Source organism: Desmodus rotundus, chromosome 3 (genome assembly GCF_022682495.2).
Source record: "Desmodus rotundus isolate HL8 chromosome 3, HLdesRot8A.1, whole genome shotgun sequence".
NCBI classification, from domain to species: Eukaryota; Metazoa; Chordata; class Mammalia; order Chiroptera; family Phyllostomidae; genus Desmodus; species Desmodus rotundus.
Window position 1 is genome coordinate 2,808,731 of NC_071389.1, and position 25,575 is coordinate 2,834,305.

At 57.3% G+C, this 25,575-nt stretch overlaps 2 protein-coding genes across 5 annotated transcripts; one reads left to right on the top strand and one right to left on the bottom strand.

Moving 5' to 3' along the window:
- Nucleotides 1–1,058: 1,058 nt before the first annotated feature.
- Nucleotides 1,059–8,638, bottom strand: RPL22 (ribosomal protein L22). The gene is made up of 4 exons (XM_024554173.3): nucleotides 8,576–8,638; nucleotides 6,672–6,776; nucleotides 4,610–4,734; nucleotides 1,059–1,259 (listed from the first exon to the last, which is right to left on the bottom strand). The coding sequence occupies exons 1-4, from the start codon at nucleotides 8,585–8,587 to the stop codon at nucleotides 1,115–1,117; spliced, it is 387 nt and encodes a 128-aa protein (XP_024409941.1). The 5' UTR covers nucleotides 8,588–8,638; the 3' UTR covers nucleotides 1,059–1,114.
- Nucleotides 8,639–13,524: 4,886 nt separating this feature from the next.
- RNF207 (ring finger protein 207) lies at nucleotides 13,525–23,713 on the top strand. Of its 4 annotated transcripts, none has more exons than XM_053920656.2 (17): nucleotides 13,525–13,944; nucleotides 14,577–14,709; nucleotides 15,827–15,971; nucleotides 16,062–16,143; nucleotides 16,222–16,297; nucleotides 16,384–16,509; nucleotides 16,744–16,955; nucleotides 17,147–17,219; nucleotides 17,308–17,376; nucleotides 17,780–17,848; nucleotides 17,925–18,028; nucleotides 18,648–18,834; nucleotides 19,018–19,203; nucleotides 19,465–19,516; nucleotides 19,842–19,959; nucleotides 21,035–21,115; nucleotides 21,930–23,713. In XM_053920656.2, the coding sequence occupies exons 1-17, from the start codon at nucleotides 13,754–13,756 to the stop codon at nucleotides 22,099–22,101; spliced, it is 2,076 nt and encodes a 691-aa protein (XP_053776631.1). In that variant the 5' UTR covers nucleotides 13,525–13,753; the 3' UTR covers nucleotides 22,102–23,713. The 4 variants fall into 4 exon arrangements, with proteins under 4 accessions (XP_053776631.1, XP_053776632.1, XP_053776633.1 ...); XM_053920657.2 differs by having other exon boundaries at nucleotides 22,252–23,713; XM_053920658.2 differs by having other exon boundaries at nucleotides 16,909–16,955.
- The last annotated feature ends 1,862 nt before the right edge of the window (nucleotides 23,714–25,575 follow it).

Consider the following 25,575-nt stretch of genomic DNA (forward strand, 5'->3'; position numbering starts at 1 on the left):
ACCCGAAAGAGTTCTTCACTGCACCAGCAGCGATTCCATGGCCGCAGCCGGAGAACCCGCCATGGAACGGAGCTCTAGCCTCTGCACGCCGGGCAGCGAGGTCCCGAGAGCAGACCTCGCGTTCGTTCCCCACCCCAGCACCACGCAGGAACAAGACTCTGCATAGCGCCAGTTTGCAGAATGACTCCCGACATTGAATCCAGCCAGGGCCTCAACGGCTGGGAAGCAAACATACCCTGGGCACCTTGACATTCTCTCAGCCTGAACTGCCTGTCTCCCAATCGCCTGTCCTTCATCCCCTCCCACCTTGAAGGCTCAGCTCTGGGCAGCAAAGAATTCCCACCTAGGACTCCACCCCCACCCACAGATGCTGACATCTGGAAGTTGTCCTAGTTCTCACCTCCAGCTCCCCCTGCTGGAAGCCAAAGTGACAGCATGGTGCAAAAACTTGGACAATGGACATCTATTTACAAATTCATTTTTGTTCACTTTCCTTAAATTTAAAACCTAGGACTTTTAGAGGTGCTCTCCAAACCCTTTCCTGGGGCACAGCAGGGTGTGCTGCAACACCAAAGGACCACAGTTCACTTCTAGAGAAAGAAAACAGATTAACACACATAATAATTACAGGCAACCAGAGTAATTTGTAATCTAAAAAGACAGACACCCCAGAACCCTGCATTTGTAGCAACGCTGCCAGCTTCCCGCAGGAGAACTCCGAAGCCACCGGGCGGCTTTCCCCGGGTCCGGAGTCCCCACACGTGTCGTACTCCCGAATCTGAGAAAAGCGCCAGATAAAACTGTCACTCTTCAAAGTACAACAGTGAATGACGGAGCTCACCAGTCCACACCCGCACCCACCTGCTCCAGGTCAAATCCTCGCCAGTCCCCTCGGGAGACCCACTCTCCCACTTCCGTCCGACCTCCACGGGGACTGGCGTTTTCAGGCAGAAAGTCTAATTACAGAGGGGTGAGCGGCGGCCCGAGCGAAGCCCTTTTACTATGATTTCCAAGTTTCTGTTCAGTGCACACTGCAGAGATACAAGGAAAACCACCGGTTTGGTTCCTATGTTTTATTCAAGAACTTGTACAAAATGTGTCAGGTAAGTGAGTTTTAATCCTCATCTTCCTCCTCTTCTTCATCCTGGTTTATCTGGAAGTAACGCAATTCGTAGCTCTCTTTGCTGTTAGCGACTACACGCAACCAGTCACGCAGGTTATTCTTCTTCAAATATTTTTTGGTGAGATATTTCAAATACCTGCAGAGAAAGAACACTTGAGAACTCCGCTGTACACGCAGCCTCCATGCATTCTGAAACACTGTCACTTTTAAGAAACCCTGGATTCAAAGTTTTTACAATTCAAGATGTAATTTTCAAAATGGCGAAGAAGAGGCAAACATACAGGCCCATGATGTGACAAAAACAGCCAGTTCCTCTACTCGGGCAATAAAACCGAGAACACAGAAGGCGGAAGAGTCGTGCAGGAAGCCGCAGCGAACGCCTACAACGTGGTTTTCAGCCGCCACTGGAGAAAGGCTTCACAGCTCATCGACCACGAAGCGCACAACCTCGGTGCCTCTCACCGAGAAGGCCGGGCCCCCACCAGCTCCAAGGACTGCCTCCACGTCACCTCAACGATTCAGTCCCCTCCACAGGGCGTTCGGGTCACGGGGCCTGAGCTTTCGGGGTATCCCACCAACACTCTCGCCTCTGCCGGGACACTCACTGCCCCACCCAGGCCAGCTGCTCCCACCCCCCCGGGCTCCGGCTCTGCAGCAAGAGCCCCCCCCTCCTCGCACCTGTCTGCGTGCGAGGCCCCGGGTTCATCCACTCCAGCACCTTCCCACAGCAACGCAGGGAAGCGGGGATAGAGCACCAAGCAAACGCACTACGGGGCACGGTAACCTTCCAACCTCTGTCTCTCCCTCAGTGAAACAGGACTCATAACGGGCTATCTCTTCAGTCAGGACCGAATGAGAAGCACAGGCAAACCGGCAAGTCAGCAAGGACCCGAACGTTCATGAACAGTCACACCTCCAAGAGATGGACCCTGGTCAGCAGGGTGACTATTTTGCCGTGTACAATGCGCACGTTTGCCCAGATGTCTGGGGGAAAGCGAGAATGCACATTATGCACGGACGTCACGACTGCGCGCCACGGGCAGGTCACCTGTGTAACGCACACAGAAGCGTGGGTGCGCGGCGTGCGGCACAGCAACATACGGTGCTTCCGCTGGCCCAGCGGCGTCCGCACAGACGAAGACCTCCGCTCAAGTCTGCCCACGCCCCCCACGTGAAAACCACTCCGGGTGCTCCACCTGACAAGCATTCTTTTTTCCTGTTATTTCTATCGCACCGTATCCAGGGGAGGTGGCTAATTCAAGTCCAGGCGGTTAGAACTGTTCACACCAGAATGCTGGGGGAGCTAAGTGAAAAGCTGCAGAAGTTCAGACCCCCCGCAGTTGTTCTAGATTGGGAGCACCGTGAGCGCTTAGCCAACGTTGACGGAGAGAGGAAAGCTTTAACAGGGGACTAAGGTGCCTCTCTTTCGTCACTGGGTGCAGCACAGAAAACTGGGGAAGACTCAAGGAAGCTGTGTTAGACCTCACACAAACTGACAAACGCGGACAGCAGGTCGCGGAAGACCACAGAATCTTCCCCGCGGGCTCTGCAGAAGCCCAGCGAGTTCAACGCTCCGCACGCCCTGGAGTCCCGCCCTGCAGGTGCTTCGGTCTCCTTCTCAAACCGCCTTCTCCACAGAGAAAACCATCCGGCCAGGCAGAGTGCGAGTCCTTCACTTATGCTCTGAAGCCATCTCCTGACTGATCTCATTAAAAATAAAAGCAAAGGCTTAATTATAACCAATTTGTCCTAACACACTTTTGAATTTCCACTACTTGATACAGCATGAGTAAAAGCTCCTAAGTACATGCCAGGCTCTGGGCTAGGAGCTACGTATAGACATATCCAATTCTTTCTTTCTTCCTCTCCTGTTTGTAATCCTCACGCAAGGATATTTATTGATTTCAGAGTGAGAGGAAGGGAGAAGCATCAGTGTGAAAGAGAAACATAGATGGGTGCCTCCTGCACAGCCCCGACCGGGGATCGAACCCACAACCTAGTCAACCAAGTCACTCAGCCAGGGCAACAGGTCCAATTCTTTTTTTTTTAATCCTTTTTTTATTAATGTTTGAATATTGTCGTCTCCATTCTCCCACCATCACTTTCCCCCGCCCCAACAGGTCCAATTGGTAAAGTGTTTTAACTTCATTCCCCAGAGAAAAACCATGTAAGAGAGCCAGGGAAGAGAACCAATGTCTCTCACTCAGAAACCAAGCCACAGGGATTAAAGAGTGGCTTCAGCCCACACTGACATTTCAGAGTCCTTGTACAATTACACTGACACTTAAAGGTAAAAAAATAGAATTCCCCTTAGCTGGTGTGGCTCAGTGGATTGAGAGCCGGCCTGCAAACCAAAGGGTCACCAGTTCAATTCCCAGTCAGGGCACATGCCTGGGTTGCAGCCCAGGTGCCCAGTAGGGGGCACATGAGAGGCAACCACACACTGATGTTTCTCTCCCTCTCCTTCTCCCTCCTTCCCCCTCTCTCTAAAAATAAATAAATTAAATCTTAAGAAAAAATAGACTTAGCCCTGGCTGGTGGCTCAGTTGGTTGGAGCACCCTCCCATACACCAAAAGTTTGCAGGTTCCATCCCTGGTCAGGGTGGATGTGGGAGGCAACGAATCAGTTTCTCTCTTTCTTCTTTCTCTCCCTCTTTCTCTCTCCCCCCACTTCCTCTCTCTAAAATCAATAAAAACACATCTTTGGGTAAGGATTAAATAGAATTAAAAATGAAAGCTCCTGCCTGACTGGTGTGGCTCAGTTGGTTGGGTGTCACCCCCCCAAAGAGAAAGGTCGCAGATTCAATCACCAGTCAGGGCAGATGCCTGGGTTGCAGACCAGGTCCCCAGTTGGGGGCAGGAGAGAGGCAACCGATCAATCCATGTGTCTCTCACACATTGATGGTTCTCTCCCTCTTTCTCCCTTCTCCTCTAAAAATAATTAAATCTTAAAAAAAATAATAAGTAAAATCTCTTCCCTGTGGCTTAGACTCACAGGAGCAATGTCTTCATTTTCAAGAATGCAATCTGCTCTGACCGGCACGGGTCTGTGGTTGGGCTGTGCCCCGCAAACCCAAAGGTCTCCGGTTCAATTCCCGGTCAGGGCACAAGCCTGGGTTGCAGGCCAGGTTGGGGGCAGGAGAGAGGCAGCCGATGGATGTTTCTCTCCCTTTCTCTCCCTTTCTCCCCCACTTTCCCTCTCTCTAAAGTTAAATAAATAAAACAAAAAAATGCAATCTAAACAAGTCTGCCCATGTTTACTGTTTGAAATACTTTAGCCTGTGAAAAACAAACGTTTTCAAACTACCAGAAGTTGAACACTTAACTGCCATTAACAGCATTCCTTCACTCACTGCCTCCTCGTCCTGGGCCCCACCCCAGAAGCTCACAGATGCACCCACACAACAAGCAGCAGCACCCGTCCTGGGCGAGGGCAGGGGTCTTCCTGCAGGGATGCAGGCGGGCAGCTCCCATCTCCCCCCATACCTTTTGGAGAATGGCACCTCAGAAGTTACAGTGATCTTACTCTTGCTCCTTTCGATGGTTACAACCCCTCCTCCAAGGTTCCCAGCTTTTCCGTTCACTTTGATTCTCTCCTGAAGGAACTGCTCCTGTAGAAGTCGGCAGATCGCCCGTTAGTCAAGGGACCAGTTCACCCGTCTCACCAGCAGAATATTTCATTTCTTACAGTCCTCACACTGAACACAGTATTTTAAAAATGTTCAATCTTTTTTTAAAAAATGATAGCAAATCTGTAACTATTAACATAAGGTCTGAAATCTAGGAAGAACAATTAGGAAACAGCACAATCCAACTTCAGTGACATAGCTAACAGGAAACCAAAACCCCAGCAGGAACACACGGGGCCGTTCCGCACAAGGTCAAATGTGTCGCTCCACCAAGGCTTTGACTCGCGGGTCAAAGGTAAAGGAGAGAGAGGAAACCCAAGGGCCAAAATGCTACAAGCTTGGTACAAGCAACCAAAGCCCACAGAGGTGTGAGGCACTGTCCTCGGCAGGACCAGAGTTCTCTTCAGCTTCGTAAAAGGAGCAACATTCAGTGACCCTAACAATCACAGATCTGCTGTTCGAGGCAGGGGGGCAGGGGGATGTGCATAGCTCAGAAGGGGCAGCAGCCCCAGAGCCCCAGATGGGCTCTTGGCAAAGCCCTGTGGCAGCCGGGGCCAGGCCTCCACTTCCACGGGCTTCAGGAGTCTTTGCCCAGATGGGAGAGCTCTTTTTGGTTTTCTTATTTTTCCTTTCTGGTTTTCTATCACAATTATATGAAGTCCCTTCCAGCTGCAACCTCCTATTATCCTCTATTTAAAACTCCAATACACAATAAGCTAAGGATGATGGGGTAACGTGATTGGATCAGAAATCTTGACTCTGCACCTTAAGACTCCTAAGTGAGCCGTGTTTCCTATCCTCAGAAAACTTCTAGAAGGAAAAAACTCAGTCACATACAGATGAGTGTAGGGGGAGGGAGGAGGGATTAATGGATAGGGCCACCAGACACAAACTGGAAGGAGTCACAAAGGTTAGGAGGGAAAAGCAGCCACAGAGAAAAGCAAGAAGCCACGGGATGGAGAAGGAGCTGAAGAGCCAGATGAGGACCTGTTACAGGACAGGGACCCAAAAGGCATGTGTACAAGGGCCACCGAACTCCTTCCTGCTCAATCAGTGGCCAAAGGCCAAGCTTTTCATTTTCTTTATTTGAAAACTATTCACGTTACAATGATATTATCTTGGCAACAGCTGGTATTCTGGAGACGGAAGGATAAATGTAAGCTTAGAAGGCTTCTGCATAGTAAGAAGCCTGAATTCCAAAAGCATGGTCACTGGACAGGAAGATTGAAACGCTGAAACCAAGATGCGCGGTCAAAATGTGGCACGGTCGATTTTCCTAGATTTGAGGTTAAGAGGAATTTTGAGAAACAGGATAACTAAATACAGGAGCATTCAGTACACAGCAAGGTCTAGAAAAAAAACAAGCTCCAATCACAAGTCAGCATGAGGCCCACACTTCACAACCAACGCTGGAGCCCTGCTTCCTCGGAGTGGGGAAGACCCAGGAGACGCCTGCCCGATGCTCCGCAGCGCAGCAGGCGGCCCAGCACCCCGGCGGCCCCGGTCCCTGAGCATCGGGGCCCACTGCTTATGCTCCAATGGCCCAGAGCGCAAAGGGCACGTGGATCTGAGGAGGTTGTTCTGTTTCCTGGTAACTTTTAAGTGAGATTTCTGGACACTAAAGGAGAAAAATAAGACAAGGAGGTAGTTCCCTAGCACCAATGTGCCACAGCCCAACTAGTTTCTTCCTCCCAGCTCCGTGACACAGACACACAGACACACAGACACACACACACACACACACACACACAAGAAGGCAGGCCTGGGAAACAGGAGACTGGACCACGCTCCAGAGCTCAGTCCAGGGCCAGGGTCGCAGGGCTGCTAGCAGCTGGGGGAAGAAACATGCCCCCACGGGTTTTCTCAGCACTGTCTCCAAAGGTCATGACCGCCCCAGTGGCATCAAGGGCGCAACTTACAAAATTGGCAGCATCCATGATTCCATCTTCTACTGGGTGGGTACAGTCGAGGGTGAACTTCAGAACCTGCTTCTTTTTTTTGCCCCCCTTCGCCACAAGCTTTTTCTAAGAAAATATATAAACAGAGATGAAGGCACAACCAGCCCCCACCCACACAAAAAAACCCTGAAAGAACCAAAAACACCACAGGTGGAAAAGCCCGTATAAACACAAAACCCATGGTGCTGTGTCCCTTTGCAAGGGTGCCAAAAGCCACCCTGCACCCAAGAACGGAGGAGGGAGCAACCGATCCTCTTTGAAGGGGAGATCACTCTGGCACTCTTGCCCCATCTCCACTTTCCAGCCGCCCCAGCCTCAGTGGGCACAAAGGTCTGCTAGTTTACAAAGCACAGTAAAATGAGCTTTTCCTTTTATGTGCCATGAAATTTCCATAAACGTTTATTTCATTCTAAGATTTGGGCACAGACATGCATGTGCCTTGCACGTGTACCGAGAACAATTTTAATCTACAATCAATTCTTGTCCTGACTCCCCAGACCAGGGTCCTGTCCCAGTATGGCTGGCTGTCCCTTAACCCTGCCTCACCTCCCTCCTCAGAGCAGCACCGGCGCCTGTGCACATCCTAGGAGCCCAAGTACCAGCCGGCAAGGGCGAGGGAACTTGGGTGTTAATTACAACTCTACTGTCAACAATTCGTGGCCTTTTGACTAACGTAGCCTATGAATGAGCACTTTCACACCATCAGCTGGCACCCACCCCACAAGGTTCTAGTTCCTTCATTCTCACAGAGCAGCTTACATCAACCTTCTCCCTCTGTAAACGCCAACAGCATTTTAAAGTCTTTGTACCACCTACTCACGTGTAATTCCACTATAAACAGCTTTTGCAGAATCTAAAAAGACCTCTACAAAAACACATCTTAACACTCCTAGCTTTATGCGTCAAAGAACCTCAACTAAAACACGTTAATTGCATCAACTTTTGAAACATTTAGCTACTGCGAAAATCACTGATTTTTGTTTGTTTTTAAGACATTTCTTCCTAGTTACAATCGAAAAGACCGCTTTAAGATCCACCCCCAGAAATATCAAAAAGACAAAAAAAAAAAAAAAACCCACACCTGCCATTATGGTTTTAAAGCAAAAGCATGCAAGTGCGCAAAAGCACTTGCAGGAGCCCACCCAAGAAGAGTCGATGAGCCGAACATGTTAACAGGGGTGTCCCGAAGAGGACGGTAGGAACCCAACCCTCCCCAGGAGCCTGGTTAGAGGGCAACCCGCAGCAGTGACACGAGGGAGAGCACCGCCCAGCCCAGCCCAGCGAAGAAAGACCGAAGCCCTGACCAAAGAGGGTCTGCACAGCTGCGCCCTGTACTAACTTCCTCTGGGGACGCTACAGGGGTCCTCAAACTTGGGCCTCTCTCTGCCATCAGACCACCTTGCATGCACATTTCCACAGGTCCCCGAGTCCTGGCCATAAGGTTCCCGGATGAGCGGCTCCCAGGGGTGGTGGCGAGTCCCCTTTTCCCTGCCACCCTCCGCCCAGATAACCAGGCCCAGACCCCGGCTGCTTCCGGCCCGCCAGCCGTGCCCCCAGGACCGCTGAGTGGCCCAGGCTGCAGGCTCGTCACTCCAGCTTCCTGCTGGCCGCAGGCTGAGTTGAGACCCGAGTCTGAGCCGCTGCTTCTGAGAGCTGCGGCTCTCCCTCTCGGGTCCCAGGCCGCGGCCTCCTGTTCCCACAAAGTGCTGAGCCTGGCGGCAGCCCCGTCACAACCCGGCCAGCCTGCCAGCCCAGCCCCGGGCGGACGCCGCACAACGCCGTCCTGCGCGAGCCGCCTCGGAGCCCGGCCCGGGAGGCCCACGTGCCACTCCCGGCACGGAGGCCTCACGCGGAGCCATACTAACCATAGGAGCCATGGCGGCAGCGGAGACAGAAAGAGAGTTATGTGAACTGCGCAGACGCAAAGAGGCCGCAGCGCGCAGAGCACGTAGGGATCAGGCTGTACCAATCGTTCTGCCACGCCCCTTGTTCACCATCATTGCCATGTTCTGTACTATCGGGGAGCGATTGCTTTTCCCTGCTTGCAAACCCTTCCGGACTCAGGCCTGGAGGTAGTAGAGGAAGCCGGGTACCCTGTCTCTTAGGGAAGGATCGGAGTTGGGGAGCCAGAGCGAACCCAAAGAGCCCAAAGAGAAATCCAGGGGTACTGTCTACATTTGAAAGTCTTGGAAAAAAGGAGAAACTGTAGACACTAGACCATAAATTACCAGCTAATAGGATGGGAGTCGAACCCATTAACTTGGGGAGGAGAGGCCAGGCCCTTCTGGCCCTGGGGACCCAATGCCCGAGGACACTTTGGCTTTCTGCTACCTGATATCCACTTTGGAAGCTGGTGCCGGGGCGCTGGGTCTCCCAGCGCTGGCCCTGCCGGCTGCAGTCAGGTGCGCTCCAGGTTGAGCCCTTCACAATCTCAAAAGCAAGACGCCACCCGCGGATCACCTCCTAATTTTCGAGTCTGCCAGCGCTTCTCAAACTGAGGAGTGGACAGAAACCTCCCGAGACCGGTTAAAAGGCAGAGCCCTAGTCAGTGGGTCTCTGCTTGGGACTGTGCGTTCCTCGCAAGATGCTGCTACTGTTGCTGCTGCTGCTGCTGGTTCGTGGGCCACAAACTGAGTAGCAAGGGTCTTCCCCAGGACTACCGTCGATCGACTGTGACAAGGCAAAAAAAAAGTTTAGAGAGGTCCTAAATCACAGTCGCAGCGGCTAGATACGGAGAGAACAGTTACCCTGTTAACAGCGGTGGACCAGCTCTGACAGCAGACTGCTCACATTCCCTTTTATTGGTTAGAATGGAAGGTTAATTTCCAGGTGGCTGTTTTTGTGGTTACCGAAACTTACTTAGGAGCCTCCACTTATTTCCATATAAACGTTCCCATCTGCTGCCCACGACTAATCCACAGGAGCAGACACTTCTTGCAGACTGCAGGACTGGTCCGGCTTCAGCCCCTCCCTTCCCCTTTGTCTATAGCTAACGTAAATCCTTTCGAAACAAGTTCCACTTTCCCTCCGTGATGTATAAAAATGCCCGCAAACCTCCACGGCCAGTGGTTTAGACTCCGTGCCCCAAGACCCGTCTTCATTTTGTTTTATTTCTTTTTTTCGTTTTTCTTTCTTATTATTTATTTATTTATTTAGGCTAACAATGGCCTAATAATCCCGTTCTTTTAAAAGGGATCTTCCACTGTGGAAGCGAAATTTTTTGTTTTAACAACTGGAATGCTTTCCCCCACCCTCACCTTCCTGTCCTTACCAATTACACTCAGGGGCCCTGCATTGTAACCACTCAGTTGCAAGCACCCCCCACTCCCCTGACCTGGCTGCAGCGTACTCACCTAGCCAAAGCCCAGTCCTGGCTTACCGTGGTGAGAGGAAACAGGTGCTGAGTGGCTTCCTCAATTCAGGCCTGCTGTGCCAGTTCACCACGCTCCAAGCCCACCCTCCTCTTGCTGACTGCAAGCTACATTTCTGCTTAGCCAGCTGCTCCTGGCTAGGTTCTTTCAACAGGGGGCATGGGGGAGACCAGGCTGGAGGGGAAAGAGACTTTTTCCTGTTCGCTTCCTGCTTGTTCTGTTCTGTCGGTGTCACACACGCTTGCTCCATCCAAGCAGTGGCAGTTGGAACATTCCAGAACCAGTCATTGAATACAGTTTGCAGTCAGAGACCCCAGCAGAGCAGCCCCTCCTCGGAGCTCCTGCGTTTTAATAAAAACACCCTAGGAGTGGTAGCTGCTTCCCACAGCACTACTGTTTCCATTCCCCCCCACCTTCCCTGACCCCCTTTACGAGTCTTTGCTCCTAATTAACAATCTTTCACAAACTGGTGTGCTTTCTCCACACACCACTCCTAACCCTGGGCTAGCCCTTGGGGGGCCTGCCAACCCTCCAATCCTCAGTCCTAAGTGACTACATGTTACACCTGTGGCCACAATGCCAGGCGCTCCTCCCCAAACCTTCCTCTCAGCTGACGACTTCCATGCGTCTTTCTTTGAGGACACTGAAGCAATCCAAAGAGAGCTTACGGGTAGCCCTGCCTCCTGTCTGACCACCCAGCAACATCCACACCCCAGACCGTGCCTTTCCTCCTGTCACTGAGGGAGAAGTGTCCTTGTCGCCACCTGCGGCGTCCATCTGCACACGTGTGCCTCCTGGAGACCATCACTCCCTCAGCCCTGCCCCTCCCATGAAATCACAGCATGTCTTTTCTCCTGCACCGTTCTTTACCATCTCCCTTGTTAAAAAAGAAAAAGCAACCCCTCGACCCCCACCATCTCCCTCCAATGATCAATCCTTTTCTCTCGGCGTGGTTCCTAACTGGAAGCCCTGACTCCGAGTATGATGGTTTTAGGTGGGGCCTTCGGGATGTGATGAGGTTCAGATGAGGTCATAAGGGAGGGCCCCACGGTGGGATTGGTGCCCTACTAAAATAAAGAGACACCGGATCTGTCTCCCACATGAGGGTGGAGCTAGAGGTTCCTCACCTGGAGCCAAATCTGCGGGCAGCACGCCAGTCTCGGACGGCCCAGGCTGCAGAGTGTGAGAAGGAAGTGTCTGTGGTTGAAGTCACCCAGCCTGGCAATTTTGCCGTGGCAGCCTCAACAAACACACTGTCTTTACAGCTTTCTTCCTGTATGTGCTGTCTGCAGCCTCCTCCCGTATTCTGTGGCACCCACTCTGGTCAGGCTTTCTCCCAACAGCCACCTGGACAGCTCGGTCAAGGTCCCTGGTGACATCTGCCTGTGGAGCAGCAGCTCAGTCTCAGCCCCTCTTCCTGCTTCTCTTGGATCTAGCACCACAGGTCCCTCCCTCCTCCTTGCTGCTGCCTCCTCCTTCCCAGACTGGAAGGGCTGCGGGGCAGGAGCTGCTCTCATTTCAGTCTACACTTGACCTTTGGCTCTGCCTCCAAACAGGCCTCCCCAGGTCAGTGTCTGCAGCCCTGACCCCACCCAGGACCCCTGACTCACAGTCGTCTCTTGTCTAGAGTGTCAGGGGGCCCACCCTCACCCCCACAGCCCTCAGCCTCATCTCAGCCCCACCCCCACTCCGAGTCCCTTTACCTCCATCCACATTGGTCTTCTTTTCTTTCCTGCAGATTAATTCCAGCTCCTGGGGCCTTGTACTTGCTGTTCCCTCTGCTCTGAACTCTTCCTGGCATGTCTTGGGTCTGATTTCTCCTCACCCTGCAGGGTCCCGGGCTCAGTGCCCTGTCTGCCCGTGGATGTCCCGTGTGCAGCTCCTCAGCCCCTCCCCTCCCGGCCTCTGTCCATCACAACATCCTGATTATTTTCCTCGGGGCGTGTAACACTGTCCGCAGTACAGTACAAAACTTCATTTGGTACCTCGTTAACCTTGGCTGCTGTGTTCCCTTCTATGTGTGTGGCCCGTAACAGACGCTCAACAAATACTGTCCAGATAGATGAAGACAGGAATGGATGGGTTAACCAAGGCTGAGTGTCGGGAGCAAACACCCACCTCCCGCTGCCCCTCCAGAGGGAAACTAAGGCATCGTTCATTTGTGAAGCACCCACCCGATTTTGTACAGCGGCTCTACCACTTACTAGGGCGACGTTTTCTACTCCCAAGGTGGTTGTCAGGGTTAAGGAGTACAAGAACTCTGAATAGTACTCTGGCCCATACACATTAGCCGTTGTTATTACTGTTATCATGACTTCGAGCACAAAAGGAACTAGGGCTAGGGAGGCCCCCTGAAAGGAGGGAGGGGTAGTGTCTGCCTAGACTGTTTTTTAGAGAGAGGGGAAGGTAGGGAGAAAGAGAGGGAGAGAAACATCAATGAGTGTTTGCCTCTTGTGAACTCGCTACTGGGGACCTGACCTGGCCCACAACCCAGACGTGTGCCCTGACTGGGAATCAAACCAACAACCCTTCAGTTTACAACCCGCACCCAATCCACTGAGCTACACCAGCCGGGGCTGATGAGTAAGACTTCACTCAGCACCTTCTGTGGGTCAGACTCTGGGCTTGACTCTGGTTTCAAGAAGGGCAAGAACAGGATGGGGTGGGGGCTGCTTTCCCAGAGCTCAGTGCGCAAAGAAGGCAGCTGATGACCCAGGGGTGAAGGGCACTCTGGAGAAAATCATACTGGGACACGTAAGTGCCTACCAGGCCTAGAAAGGCAGAGCGGACACCCTTCCTGGGAGCTTGCCTGATGGGGGGCGGGGGGGGGGGGTGGTGGAGGGGGCAGCTAGTTATTTGGAAGCCTAGTGTGCGCATTGCACTTCGTGAAAGTCTCCCCCATCCCCGGGAGGCCTGCGCAGTTTTGCACAAGCTCGGAGAGGTCAGTGACTCTGCCAAGAGCCCCTAACCAGCCAAAGGGAAGTCAGGGATCCCAGCCCTCTCACGCCCTCTCTCCAGTACTGGGATGGCCATGCAGGGGCATCTGCCGCTCTGTCGCCCCCGATTGGCCGTGGAGGAAATGGCGCCCGCGGACCCACTTCTGTCGCGACTCAAGACCCGTGGGTACAGGCCCCTGGTTCCTGTGGCTATCCGGTCTTCCCGAGCGGAGCTGGGTCCTCCCCTCCGAGCCTCGGACCCTCCCGCGGCACCGTCCTTTGCAGCGGCAGCCTCCTTGCCTCTCCTCCTCCCAGACTGCGGACCGAGTGGCCCTGGCCAGACCCCGTGGGCAGAGTCTGAGGCAGGTGGTCGGGGGCACCGGAGCCGAGCACCGGTGCGGTCCAGCGCGGAAGGGGTGTCGCCTGCCGGCCACTCTGAGGACACCGGGAGGGGAAATTCCTGGGGTGGGAGTGAGGGTTGGTGGGAGAGGGGGAGGCAGAGGGAAGCCGGCCATTGGGTAAGAGGCATTGCCCGGTGCAGCGGCCTGACCTTCCAGGGCCCCCGCGAGGATGCGGGGGAGGCTGGGAGCGCGAGCGCCAAACCGGACCCTCCGCCCGCCTCCGCGCCCACCGTCCCTGCGCCCTGCGCTCCAAACCCAGCCGCTTGCCCTGGCAGCTCCCTGCCCCGCCCCGTGACCGCTGGTCGCCCCGCCGCCGTCCTGAGCAGACCCCGCCGATGTCGGGAGCGATCTTCGCGCCCCTGGAGGGCCCAGGCGCCCTGGACGCTGCGAGCGGCCACCCGCTCGTGTGCCCGCTGTGCCACGCGCAGTACGAGCGCCCCTGCCTGCTAGACTGCTTCCACCACTTCTGCGCCGGCTGCCTGCGCGGCCGCGCCGCCGACGGCCGCCTCGCCTGCCCGCTGTGCCAGTGAGTGCGTCCGGGCCCCAACGGAGCCCTCCCCGGGAAGGGAGACCCACCCTGCTCGGGGGAGGACCTCGGTGTGCTGAAACCCATCAGAAACGGGGTGGGGGGAGGCCGCGCCCAGCCCACCCCGCACCTCCCCGCGGGAGGATGCATCCGGCTCCCACTGAGCATTTTGCTGGAGGGATTCACTGGGCCTCCCACAGAAGGTCAGGGGTCAAGGGCGGGACTAGGGCACCTGTCCTGTGGGGACTTACTGCCGCTAGAGGAGTACCCCGATCTCAACACTGCCTCTGTCAGGGCACTCCCAGTAACTCCCTCAGGGGTCCCTGAAGTCTTTGGTTAACCTAAGCGGGCGCTGCCGGCTCCAGTTACCCGCAGCAAGCTTCCCCACAGCAATGAGGGGGGCTTGAGGGCGGGCTTCTGCCTTGTCACCCCAGCCGACAGCCCCCTGCCTCCCAGGACTTGCCCAGGACTGGGTCAGGGTGAGCAGTGGCTGAGATATTTATAGCAGATGCCAGCCTGCTGGGTACCCCACCTCCTGCCCTATTTTTAGTTCCAGCCTGGAAGGTGGGGGTGGGAACGGTGGGGAGCCAGGGGGAGGGGGCATCTTGATCCTGGCTGCAGCTTCTCGGCAGACACCAGACGGTGGTGAAGGGCCCCAGTGGGCTCCCTCCGGTGGACCGGCTGCTTCAGTTCCTGGTGGACAGCTCGGGGGACGGCCTGGAGGTGGTGCACTGTGCCAACTGTGACCTGGAGTGCAGCAAGCAGGCAGGGGCACCCGGGGGAAGGCGAGGGTGCCAGGTCCCGGGGTCCCAATGCTGGCAGAGCGTACCCAACGTGTCCCCAGGGGATGATCCATCGGGGTTCCTCCAGCACCTCCTTAAGTCGCCCTGGATCCCAAACATGGGCCCCATTTTACAGGTGGGGGAACTAAAGTCCAGGACAAGTGACTTGTGCTAAGAGCCAGACAGTGGCAGAGGTTAAGGCCATCCCATCTGGGGACATCTTACTGGTCCCCAAGTCAGAGTGGAGCTGAGAAGTGGCCCAGGGCTGGGCCCGCCCCTGCAGCCCGCTGCCACTGGGGTGGCTATGGACAGCTACCAGCAGCCCTAAGGGAAGCAGGGTCAGCGTGCTGTCAGGGAGGGGTGACGCCGCCCCTGAGCCCAGGGGTAAAACTAAAACAAACCAAGGAGCTGAGGGCAGGTTGTGAGGGGCACGTGGGACTCTGGCCCTCAGAACCTGGACAGGTATCCCCAGTTCCGGGAGTGTGGCCCTGCAGGAGCTGAGGGGGCGGGTACAGGGCAAGCGCCAGGACTCGTATGACACAGACGTGAGCAGGGGAGGAAACGGCCTTGAATGCCAGTGTCAGAGCTTGTGCTTTTATAGCTGTTTCGGCCAGCGCCGTGCCCTGGACCCGGCCCTGGGTCTGGCCTGCACAAGGGAACTGCCAAGCCCTAGCTCCCTTTCCTCTCCCAGCCAAATTTGGTGTCCACTTGGCCAGGGTGGGCACTGCCATGTGGCTACTATTGGGGGTCACAGGTGGGGGCTTAAGGGGTGTCCACACACACACATTTTTGTTGTAGGTAAAATGTTTTGCAAATGCAGTTCTGCCCTACCCCAACCCCGTGTAGGGCCTGACCAAGCCCATTCAGAGCACCTGCCCCATACGGAACCTCTTACCTACTCTCTGAGCCTGGGGGTTCTCATCTGCAAACTGGTCTATTAGGGAGTCAGGGTTACAGCAAGGGCCGCACTGGGCCGCGCTCCTGCCCGGGGCTGGTACTGGCATGCTCGGCGACAGGCTTAGAGGGCCGGTCCCGAAGGGGCGGTGGTGGGGCCCAGGCTCCCCGCTGGTGGGCTGGCTGAGCCTGTGCTGGGCCCACAGGACTCCGAGACCACATACTTCTGCAACACGTGCGGGCAGCCGCTGTGCGCACGCTGCCGCGAAGAGACACACCGGGCACGCATGTTCGAGCGCCATGACATCGTGGCCCTGGGCCAGCACAGCCGAGACATGCTCCAGAAGTGCAGTGAGTGCGGCAGGTGGGGGCAGACGGAAGGGGCGAGGTGAGGGGGCAGGGCGAGCCCTGCCTTGGCCCTCACCGCCGCCCCCTCCACAGCGCTGCACACCGAGCCCTACATCATGTTCTCCACTGACAAGAAGTCGCTGCTGTGCATCCGCTGCTTCCGGGACATGCAGGGGTGGGTCGAGGGAGCTGGAGGCCAGGGGGCTGGGGAGAGCGGGGCACTGAGCGGGGCTCACCCGCGGGGTCCCCGCAGGGAGAGCCGAGCCCACTGCGTGGACCTTGAGTCAGCCTACGTGCAGGGCTGTGAGCGGCTGCAGCAGGCGGTGCTGGTGAGCACGGGGTGCCCTGCCAGCTGGCCGGCACAGGGTTGGGGGCATGTGTGCCGCCTGCAAGGCTGAAGCCGCCTTGTCCCCAGGCCGTGAAGGCCCTGCAGACAGCCACACGGGAGGCCATTGTGCTGCTGCAGGCAATGGTGGAGGAGGTGCGGTGCAGCGCGGCAGAGGAGGAAGCCGCCATCCACTCCCTGTTCGGCAGCATACAGGTGAGGGGTGGGGAGGACAGGACAGCCACAGGCCATCAGCCATGACCACGACATAGGACACGCCCCGCAGAGCCCTTGTGGAGTTCCCAGTGTAGCAGGCAGACAGGCATCGAGCTGCACCCCAGGAGTTCATCCCAGTTTCCGGGAGAGTTCCGGCAGGGAAGCCAGCAGGGAAGCCAGGGCCCGCCCCAGCCGGTGCTGGGACAGGGGGTGGCCATGGAACACCTCCCCCAGGAGGTGACACTCTCTGGCAGTGGGATGCAGGAAGGAGGGCCTCTGGCTCAGGCAGACCCTGGACAGGCTGCAGCGCAAGCCAGCGCACCAGGTGTGGCTGGGGCCCAGGGGAGCGGGAGAGAGCTGGGAGGCGGCCCCCAGCCGGCAGCAGCCTGTCCCTCCCAGGACAGACTGGCTGAGAGGAAAGCGCTGCTGCTGCAGGCTGTGCAGAGGTGAGTGGGGGGGTGGGCTCTCCACCCCTGCCCCGGGGCCAAAGCATCCACCACAGGAGGAGGGCAGGGTGGTTCGGGCCACCGGGAGGGCGGCAGGGAGGGGCGCACAGAGGATGGACCACTGGGCCCTGAGGCCCCTGGGGAGGTGGGCAGCTCTCCCCTGGAGATGAGGCTGCCTGCCCCTCCCCCAGCCAGTATGAGGAGAAGGACAAGGCCTTCAAGGAGCAGCTCTCCCACTTGGCCACCCTGCTGCCCACGCTGCAGGTAAGGGGGGCAGGGGTGCATGGGGCCAGGCTCCCCTGCCCAGAGGCCCTCCTCCCAGGCCAGGCACTGAGCAGTGTCCCCCCTGCAGGTTCACCTGGTCATCTGCTCCTCCTTCCTCAGCCTGGCCAACAAGGCCCAGTTCCTGGACCTGGGCTACGTGAGTCCCCCAGCTCCTCTGGGGTCTCCCCCTCCCTAGCAGGAACCCACCCAGTGCCCTTCCAGATCTGACAGCCTGTCACCCGGAGGCTGGGCCAGGGGCCTCTGGGCCTACCTTCCCCCCCTGCACACCATCATCTACAAACCCTGCAGGGGCCCACTGTGTACCTCTAAAAGGACAGCAAAGCCCGGGAGGGAACGTAAGCCTCTGCTCCCCTGGAGTTCAGCATCCACTGGAGCCCAAACTTCCCTGTGGGCTTTGAGGCAGAGTGGCTTGGGGGGTTCCCAGCCAGTCCCAGGGAAGAGCTGCAGCCTCCAACAAAGACCAGGTGAAGTGTAAAAGACAGAGCTGCCCTGGGGCCTCCCCCTCCACCCCACCCACAAAAAAAAAATCTGCCCTGCAGGAGCTGATCGAGAGGCTGCAGGGCATCGCTGCACAGCCGCATCGCCTCCAGCCAGCACAGAGCAGCAAGGTGCAGGGAGGGGCTGGACACCTGCTGAGCTGGGGCAGTTGTGGTCCCAAGGCTCACACCTGTCTTCACCACCCAGATCATCAGCGACCACCGCGCCGAGTTCTCCCGCTGCCTGGAACCGCTGCTGCTGCCGCCGCCTGGGGCTCACTGGGCAGCAGGTGCTGGTGGCAGCCCCAACACGTGAGCAACAAGGTCCCTGTCAGGGTAGGGTGCCCGAGAGGCTGGGACAGGTGGGGCACTGCCCTTCCCAGATCACTGAACCCCTGCCTACCATGCCAAGTGGGAGAGGGAGTGTGCTGTCTGGGAAGCAGCCGGCTGGGGCACCTCCATCAGGGGAGGACCACCCAGGAGGACCAGGAGGTCGCAGACTCTCCCCAAGGGCCCTGCAGCCTGGCTCCCCAGGCTGGGGTGGTGCGGAGGAGGTGCTGAATGGAAGGGGCAGCTCAGGGTGGGGACCCCACTGGATTCTGAAAGCCCCAGACCTGGGATGAGTTAGGAGAAATGCCTGAGCAGGGGGCCCCAGACCCAGTGCATGGGAGGGCTCCTCCTGTTTGCTCTGGACCAGCCCTGGCAGCCTCCTGCTGGCCTCTCCTTCCGCACATTGACATCCATCACCTGCAGGTTTCAAAATCACCTCGCTGATGCCCTTGGTCTTGGGTGCTGCCTTGCATCAGGCTTTTCTGGCACTCCTGAGGTGTTTCTGGGGTGCGGTCTGCGGAGAGAGGCCCTGGGAGGCTGGGGGCGGGAGAGGCCCCCCCACCCCCAGCCTCCTCTGCATCCACACTGGCTCCCTCCCCAGGTTAGCAGGGGACTCAGGCCCCAAGGGGCTGGGGGTGCCCAGCTGCCCTTCCCCAGTGGGGAAGATGTTGGGGCCACCAGTCCAGAAGCCCACGCTGCACCGGTCCATCAGCACCAAGGTGCTGCTGGCAGAGGGGGAGGAAACGCCCTTCATGGAGCACTGCCGCCACTTTGAGGACTCCTACCGGGTGAGCCCGAGCCCCTCTGCTGGGAGGCGGGTCCTCAGTGGGGCTACCTTTCCCTGCGTGCTGGGAAAGGCCCCACCCCTCCTCACCAGGGCTCAGTGGCCAAGTCTGGTCCTGGCCACTCCCTTGAGGCCCCTGCAGGGACACAGCTGGCAGGGCCCATGCACTCACAGTTCTGTGCTGCAGCACCTGCAGGCCGAGACGCAGAGCCTGAAGGACCAGGTGCAGGAGCTGCACCGGGACCTCACCAAGCACCACTCGCTCATCAAGGCCGAGATCATGGGTGACATCCTGCGCAAGGCCCTGCAGGTCGACGCACGGATCGCCGCGCAGTGCGCGTCCGTGGAGGGCATGAGAGCCCTCTTTCAGGAGGTAGCCCCACTGAGGACCCGCCTCCCAGCAGCCCACCCATCAGCACGCACTGGGCTGCCCCGGACAGATGGGTGGGGGGAGGGCAGAGTCCGCTGGCCGGCCCCGGCAGGCTTGGTGTGGCGGCTCTGGAACCTGGGTCTTTGCTGCCTGGAACCATGGGAACGGGCTGGGGGTGCTTTGCAGCTCTGGGTGGCTGGAGGGCAGAAATTCCACCAATGGAAATGCCAACTCACTCGATGTCCAACTTACTTTCTCTTTCAGATGTGGGAGGAATCCTACCAGCGGGTGGCTAACGAGCAGGAGATTTATGAAGGTCCCAGGCAGCCGCTGCTGGGTGCCCCCGTCCTAGAGCTAACCCCTGTACCAGTAGGGACAGGAGAGCAGTGACCCACTGACCAGACCCGAAAACCCCCATGCTCTTCCCCTTCTCCCCTGACCTGGCCTCCCAGCTGCTAACCGGCCCCAAAACGATGCACCTGAGGTCAGAACCCAGCGAGCAGAACGCCCTCACACCTCTCACCTCGCTCTTCCGCTAAAGGCACGACCACAGCCAGAGCTGAGATGTTTCCATGGTGTCAGGCTGGAGAGTAAGACTCCACAGCCAGTGAGACCCAGCTCTCTGGCCTTGGCCCCCACAGCCCAGCTCCGTGACCTTGTCCAGCTGAAGCAGGAGAACGCCTGCCTGACCGCCATCACCAAGCACATCACACCCTACGTCCGCTCCATCGCCAAGGTGAAGGAGCGGCTGGAGCCCAGGTGAGACCGGGCTGGCCCCAGGGAGCCAAGGCACTTCAGCATGTGTGGGAAAGCTGCCCACACTGGGACGAGCCCCTTCTGGAAGTCAGTGGGCCGAGTCACGAAGGTTTATTCAGGACACGTGGGCAACCAGGTGCTCAACATCTGTGAAAACACGCAATGTGTAGGCTGCTCTGACCTCCTGCTTCTGGGCACACAGTCGCCCACCTCTAGCCCTTGGGAGTAGGTCAAAGCAGAAGACGGACTCACCTCTAACTGCCCCTCCCGGCCGCTCTGCTCAGATGTCTCATGGGCACATCAGACCCGCAATGGCCAGCAGAACCTCACTTCCTCCCGCATCACGCTCCTCCAGGGTCACCTCACTAAATGACATCAGTCTACGGGAGCTCCAGGAATAAGCCTGGGAAAATCCCAGATTCCTTGCTTCCGCTCACCCCCGGGTGCCCCCAACCCCAAGTCCTGGTCACACAACTGTTTCAACCTGCCTGCCCTGTCTCCACGGCTGCCCCCAATCCGAGCCCCCTGGTCACACATGCCCCTGCCCTCCAGGTTTTCACACAGCCAGGGGTCTTTCTCAAGCCTACACGGCCCAGCACACCAGGCCTGACAGCCCTTTCAGGGCCCTCCCTGCCCAGTTCTGACTGCGTCGGCCCCGCACCACAGGCCACTCACAATGGCCTCTCCATCCCCCAAGAAGCTGAAGTGGCTCCGGCTTCCCAGCCTCTGCCTGGGACGCTCCTGCTTCAGACTGTCCCCTGGGTCCCTGTCACTCAGGTCTCAGCTTGAGTGTCAGCAGCGAGGCCTTCCCAAACCTCCCTGTCCCCGCCCACAGTCCCTCCCTGCCAGCTGGGCCTGTGGTGCCCGCGCCCCACCTGGGTGCGTGCCCCAAACCACAGAGCGGCCTCTTACCTGCATCGCAGGCCACCCTCAGTAAGCGACGTCTCAGGGCCAAAGCCCAGGGTGGGGGCCTCTCCAGTGTGTGCGTGAGTTCGTTCTTCATGCAGAGTGAGCTTCAGGCCCACGTGGGCTGGCTCTGCTGCCTCTCAGACTCCGGGGTTGGCCTCCTCCCACACAGGCTTCAGGCACCCGTGGGCGAGGAGTCTGAGCATCTGCAAAACGTGCGTGAGGACGGCACAGGCGACGAGACCCAGGCCAGGTACAGCAGGTCTTTCCACCCCGGGCGGGCGAGCGGTTCCATCTCAGAGACCAGTGTGGAGGACAGAGTCAGACCTCGGACCTTCTCTCCCCGCCGGTCCCCTCTGCGGCCTCGGCAGGGCCTCGGTTGTAAAACACGGGGTCGGAGGGGTTTGTGATGTGGAGGGAGACTTCGAACAGTGACTCATAGACGACAGAGGCGACTTGGATGGACGGGACCCACATTTCCTAGCGGTCAGTGCCCGGTGGCTGCCTGCACCCACCCCACCACCGAGAGCCGCCGGCACGTGGCCCGGCTCCTGGGTGCTCACACCAGGCAGCTGTAACTCACGTCCGTGAGAAAAGTGACTGAGGAGGGTCGCTGGGAGACAGCGTCACTGTCACCGGAGCCACGCGGTTTGCCAAAATGCTTGCAGAGAGAGGGCAGAATGTGCAACAGCAGCCATGTCACCGTCACAGTGGGGCTCGCACTGCACCGAGCTGCAGCCCCGCAGCCCAGGGGCGGTGGGTGGTGGGCGGGTCCATTGCTGGGCTGGTGACACGGCGTACAATGCCCCCTGCCACCCCCAGGCACCACGGTGAGCAGCTCAGATGCTCCCGCTGCGGCAGCCTGAACCGCTGTGCTCTGGCAGCTAAAACTCCCGCCCAATGGAAGGACAGTCCCTCGGGAGGCCCTCCAGTTCTGGCTCCGGCTGTGGCCACCCGGTGCCTTCCAGAAAGGCCCGCCGGCCCACGAGCCTCCACTCCAGTGCTGAGCGCAGTGAACGGGGTGGGGAGTGTCGCAGGCCAGAGCTCATGGTCGAGCGTTTCTTTAGGGGTGACCCAGTGTGCGCCACGGACGAAAGAGAGCAGACCCCGGAGCTGAGAGGAAGCGGCCGTACCCCGAATAGCCTCCCAGAAGAGCCCACACTGAAAATCAAAGATCCTCACAGGCCCAAACCAAGAAACGGGGGCGACGGCCCCCCGCGGAGGGAGCACCCCACTTAGCCGATGGGGCGGGTCCCAGGGGCTTGGGCCTGGTACAGCGTGCTCATCGGGCCCAGCACACTGAGGAAAGGGGGCTCCCCTCGGGCTGGTCTTGTCTGAGGGTAAAGGGTGACTGTCCCCCAGTGGTCAAACCCAGAAACTCTCTAAAAGGTCCTCATTTCGGATCCTTTGGCTTCGCTTTCCCTGCGTTCACATGGCCCGAAGTCTTGGTCCTCATCACGGTGACTGGAGAGGAGTCCCAGCCCACGGGGACAGTAAATGAGGGACTAGCCAGCCTCAAGCCACTCACTGGTCCAGCTTCTCCCGGTGCCTGTGCGTGGCCCCATCCTGGAGTCACCTGCATGCCGATGAGGACATGCCACTCTGGACGTGGGTGATGAGACTCCATCCTGAAAGGAATCCAGTTTCTCCTGCCTCACAGCCCCAATGTTACCCGGAGCCGCTGGGTGGCTTCACCCAGGGAGGGGCCTGAGCACTGACTGGGCAGAGAGGAAAAACCCACGCCCCGGCTCTCCTCCCTGCCCGGCCAGGGCTGGGCTCCCAGGGCAGCAGGCGCTGCAGGAGGGGGTCCCCCACAGCCCCTCCTCTCCCTCTCCCGCAGCCGCCACACCCTATGCTTGCCTCCTGCTGATTACTGACGTGGAGTCGGCAGCAAATTTTTTCTGGGCGTTTCCCATTCCTACCTGGTGCCCCTTTTAGGAGTGGAACCTGATACTTCTCAAAATGGAAAACTAACCTGTGTGACCTAAAATTCAAAGTTTTGGAGGCAAAATGATGCTCAGAGAGACACATTTTAAGCAAACATCCATCTTGATTCAGTGGTTCAAACGGCGAACGGCTTCCCCACACGTGCTGGGCTCACACGTCACTATGTTAATGTTGCGTGTGAACTTCTGACACCCCTGGACCTGCCCTTTCAGGCCACCGACATCCCCGTGCCACAGCATCACAGGCTTCCATAGGGTCCTACGGCGCGCAAGCCGCATAGAGGGAGGAATTCAGAACCGAAAGGAGGCGGCAAAACGCACTTGGTTTGTGGCACAGGTTCTGGACGTTTCTTAGCCGGAAGCAACTCAACCCAAGTGTCTGCGTTCCTCACGATCACACTATTGTTCGTAGTGAAATCAAGTACAGCTTTATTTCAGATTTGGAAAGAATATCAGTACTTGTGAAACAAAACCCGATTTAAAACATTTGAATAAACATTTCTGCATGTAAAAAGAAGAGTAGAACAATTACTCCATCAGTTCCTCTCCTAGCTGTGGACGGCTTCCCAAGAGCGAGAGCTTCCAATGGCTGGTCTGCCAGGCTCAGGCCTCGGCCCTGGCCCGGGCGGCGGGCTTGCATGGCAGGGCAGAGAGCAAGCCCCCACCATGCAGTCAGTGCCGGGTCTACAGAAGCAAAAACGGTGGGAGATGGCAGCTGTCTAAGGCAGTAAGAAAGTGCAGAGAGGGGACACTGGGTTACCGTGTCTGCTACGGGGGGCTGCTACCGAAAAGAGCTGCGGCTGAGACTTGCTGAGCCGGACCGGTTATCACAAAGAGCCAGCTCAGGGGTATTTCCCCCCACCGTGCCGTGGCCCAGAGGGGTCAACGCCCGACCAGGGCTGGAGGGCTGGAGGGTGGGGGGCGGGGCGGGACACGATCCAGTTTACTTTTAGGCTCCAGGAGGAGCGCACACAAGGGGCTGTGTAACTGCCGTTCTCAGCCCAGCCTGCAAATCCCTGTAAAATGTATCCTTTCGTGCGACTTCAAAGTAACTTTGTTCTGCACGGTGCCTATGTTCCACTTAAGTATCTGTGCTTTAAAACCTGCAATGGAAAAAGAAATCTCCTGATAGTTTTTTAATTTGAGGGAACTGGAGACGTGGCCTTTGCCCAGAAAGCTCTGGGGACACCCAGAAAGCCTGTACCTCATTAACCTGATTCTCTGCTCAGCACACTGTCACTGCTAAATTTATACGGTTAAAAATAAGCTGAAGTCTCAGTGCCAGATGAAAGTCAATCACTTGCCAAGCCCTGTCCCTAAGTAGTTCATCTTTTATCCCCAAGTAACTGCTGACTTCCGCCCTGGGACCACTATGAGGGTGTGAGTGTTCTCAGGGACCCCGCCCCAGACCTGCTCCCTGAAAGCTGAAGAGAACATCAAGCCCCGTGGGGAGGTGGGGAGCAGCACCCACAGCAAGGCCTGCCTTCTGAGCCCCTGGGGGGCAGGAAGGTGGGCTTTGGGACCTCCAGCAGGTGGAGAACAGATCCGCAAACCCGATACCTCGCACTCCCTGCCCACAAAGCCAAGGGCCAACCAGAAGGGGCGTGAAAGCTGGGTCCATGCCCGCCCACCCATGCAGTTCCCCTCAGAGGGCTGGGATGGCTGCCGCCCTCCCTCTGTGGTCCTCCTAAGTGGGATTGCATCTGCCAAGTGTGGTCCAGGGAGTGAGTCTAGAGCTGATCCAACCCGAGTCCACATTCGGGCCAGGCATGCAGGTGACCCGCAGGCCCGCCAGGGCTCCAACAGCGGCCTCGGCTGGTCTGACTGCAGGACCCCCCCAGGGGCACTGGGGGGGTCTCTCTGGTCCTCATGCCAGCAAGTGCCATGCCAGCAACCAACGAAACCGCACACTCTTTGGTATATATAATAAGGAAAAAACTGATTAGGCCATAAATTCTAGAAATTAATACCATTTTGAGTTGGTAAATGCTCTTTGCAACCCACATTTCCCCTGTCTGGCACAGTTCATCCAATGTCCACTTCTGTGTAACTCTCACACAGTGTGGACTGCATTAACGTCCTCTCACCTAAGTACTAAAAACATTCGACATTGTTCTTCTAAGTCTTCACAACAGCCCTGTGAGGTAGGTGGTACTGACCCCATTCTACCGATGGGGAGGTCTAGGCACAGAAAGGTAGGTGGCTCCTCGGAAGCTGCGTGGTGTGGCGTGGCGGCAGGGCGGCCTTCCAGCCGGGGCTCCGCCGCCTTCACGTCCCTGCGTCCCAGCACCACCACAGAACCGCACAGAAGGGCCTCACACTGAGACCAAGTTCCTGTCCAGTCCGAATGCAACAAGGGCCTTCCAAGTCTCCGTATTCGACTCACGGAGCCAGCCGCTCTCCCTGAACTTGAAAAACAAAAATATGACTGACTCTCGGTTGGGATCAGTTGCTCTGTTTAAGACTTCCATGAGTCGACTTGAATTTGGTAGCTGCGTACGCTCTTGAACCCCTCTGGCGGAGTCTGAAATGGCATCAGGGACTATGAAACTTTGAGATCAGAACATAGAAATCAATAGGTAATAGACTTACATCCAAACACAAAACTATACGCTATGGTAAAATAAGAAAATCCCAAATAAATGGAGCGCAGTATCTCTAGCGTTTAACAACGCCCTGCATGGAGCAGGTGCTCAGGAAGCATTTCTGATAAAGGACAAGTGACCGCCTTGGACACGCACGCCACTGGCAACAGCCCCCACTTGGG